Below are 2500 nucleotides of genomic sequence, written 5' to 3'. Positions count from 1 at the left end.
AAAGTTAGCTTATTTGAGTATAGCCAGTCATAAACAGCGGGTAATTCAGAGTTTATTAGGTATAGCCATGCATCGAGATCCCTACCAGTCGCAGTCAAGGAGGTATCATCGGCAAAGAGTCTTAAAGAGAAATAATTCGTTGCATTTACTATATCATTTATGTAAACTAAGAAAAGAAAAGGACCCAAGATCGACCCTTGTGGCACTCCTGAATTTACGGAAAGAAAACTAGACTCAGCTCCGTTAACATACACTCTTTGCTTCCTTTTGATTAAATAGGACCTAAACCATTGGTTTTCAACATCTCTTATACCATAAAAATTTAGTTTACACAACAGAATCGAGGGATTGACTGTATCGAAAGCTTTACTTAGATCTAAAAATAGGGATACTGCATAACATCCTTCATCAAGGGCTAACGTTATCTTGTCTAAACAGTCAGTTGTAGTGTTGTCAGATCTAAAACCATATTGTCAGGTATCAAGATATTTTCAATAGTAAAATAGTAAAAATTCTCACAGCTTCCTGCCTAAAATATGAAGATCATGTAATTGTAATTTTTTAAAAAGAGAATTTTAATTGTTTGCACCATCACCTTTTCATAGACACAGTTGATTTCATACAAAAGGAAAACCGGAGTCATACCATCTGTTAGCTTGAATTTGTAGATTATGATGTGACTAATGTGTCTCATGATCATTGATCAGCAAAGAGACATGTAGCTTTGTAAATTTTAAAAATTGTTTCAGAGCCTACTTCATGAATAATGAAAAGGTTATCACATTACACCATAAGCCATCATTAGTACCCACTTAAAGTCAAAATATCAACTCACATGTTGTTACTTTTCTATTTTCCAACTATCATTAATATTTAATTCACCTCTGGATTACCAAGCATTTAAACAGAGTTCAGCACCTTTCACAGTAACTGTTATTATGTCATAAATACTTTGCATTTCAGGTTAGTAGAGAGTTGCTTCAATGTCAAAAAATTACATTTGAAAATAAAATTACAGATACTGGCCTGCTTTTTCACGTGACTGTACCTCAAAATAGTGGTAACATCGCCAATGGCTGTAATACTCATCTCCTTCCTCGTAGGTCCGCACTATTCAAGTGGTCGAGGAAGAAAATACACTTCTGTCCTATTTTCATTAAAGTAGAGGAAAAGAACTTGAAAAAACTGTATTTATTTTGAACTTAAGTTCAAAGGGTAGTAAAAATATTTAAAAAAAAACAAAAAAAAAATAAAAAACAGCCCTATTAAATTTACGAAACGGTTCGTTCTCGAGTTTTCCAAACATTCAGCCGCTACTTGGAACTTGGAACTTATACTTCCAAATAGCTGGGCTAACACTGGGAGAAATAAAATAACGAATTAAATAATAATAATAATCCACAACCAATATATAAAGTCCAAAAGAAACAGTAAGTGTAAATAGTTGAAAGTCTTTTCAAGTGGTTCGGGGTCTTCATGTTCTGAATGTCCTACATTTAAAAGAAGTAATGTTCTTAGCTTGGACTGTTTGAGTTGACAGTTTAATTTGTTCCATACCCGAACAGTTCGTACAAACGGAGAATAATTGTGCGCCAAAACACTTGAGAAGGGCTGGAGCATAGCATGTTGGATCCTTGATCTAGGAGCTGGTTGGATAGAATGCTATAATGTGGCTTAAAAAAACCGTTTAAAATTACATCGGGAAATAACGGTATTGAAAATTGAATTTCCGCTATGGAAAACTGATTTTCGAAGTTGGGGATTAGATTATCCAATCATGATGTGGAAAATAACACAAATTGGAATAGAGACCGGAAAATCGATTGCCGACTCGCATATAACAACATTACTCAAGTCGGAATTAATGCCCTTTATCCTGCTTCCGAATAACATTAATAGGGTCGTCAGAAATCATTTATCCAGCTGGGTGTTATTGACTTCCCCCGCTACTTTGTCAATAAATGCGCGTCATCTCAATTTACTGAACATGTATGAGGCCAAAATGGAAAGGGAGGTCGAGATGGTTCTTATGATCGACTTACTTTTTTCATAAGGTTTTAAAACTCTATCTTATCTCATTTATTGTTTTTCTTTGCGTTTTATCTCTTACCCTCATTACTGATGTTTTTTATTACTTGCTAGCGCTTGTGAAGCCGGAGTATCATGATTGTCGCGATTTTTTGGAAGTTCTTCGGGTTAAACGCCTTAAGCTATATTTTAACTTAAACTTTTAAGTACTACTATAAGCTTAATATATGAAAAAAACACATCCTCTTTTTCTTCAGGTTTGGAAAGTGTGCTTATTTGACACCTGACTCGCAAAATTTTGAGCTTTGGTTTTTATCCAAAGGCTGTTCACTTTTTTTGAGTGCAAGTTTTGGATTTCACGGTCCGCCAGCACTCATGTTCAAAACTGACCGATTGGTTCTCAGAGGGTTGGATGTAGGGAAAATTGGCGTCATTTATTCACTAGCTTAAAATTTCAACGTGTAAATGCAAC

At 34.8% G+C, this 2500-nt stretch overlaps 1 protein-coding gene across 1 annotated transcript in view; it reads right to left on the bottom strand.

Moving 5' to 3' along the window:
• The window catches only part of LOC138030667 (uncharacterized), a 3057-nt gene extending 1968 nt beyond the window's left edge, over positions 1 to 1089 (bottom strand). Inside the window, exon 1 of the mRNA XM_068878550.1 lies at positions 1017 to 1089. Coding sequence (XP_068734651.1) covers positions 1017 to 1089 — 73 coding nt within the window. The remainder of the gene's footprint in view (positions 1 to 1016) is intronic.
• Between the last annotated feature and the right edge of the window lie 1411 nt (positions 1090 to 2500).

Source organism: Montipora capricornis, chromosome 13 (assembly GCF_036669925.1).
Source record: "Montipora capricornis isolate CH-2021 chromosome 13, ASM3666992v2, whole genome shotgun sequence".
Classification (NCBI taxonomy): domain Eukaryota; kingdom Metazoa; phylum Cnidaria; class Anthozoa; order Scleractinia; family Acroporidae; genus Montipora; species Montipora capricornis.
Note: the sequence above shows the minus strand (reverse complement) of the source record. Positions and strands in the feature narration are given on the sequence as shown.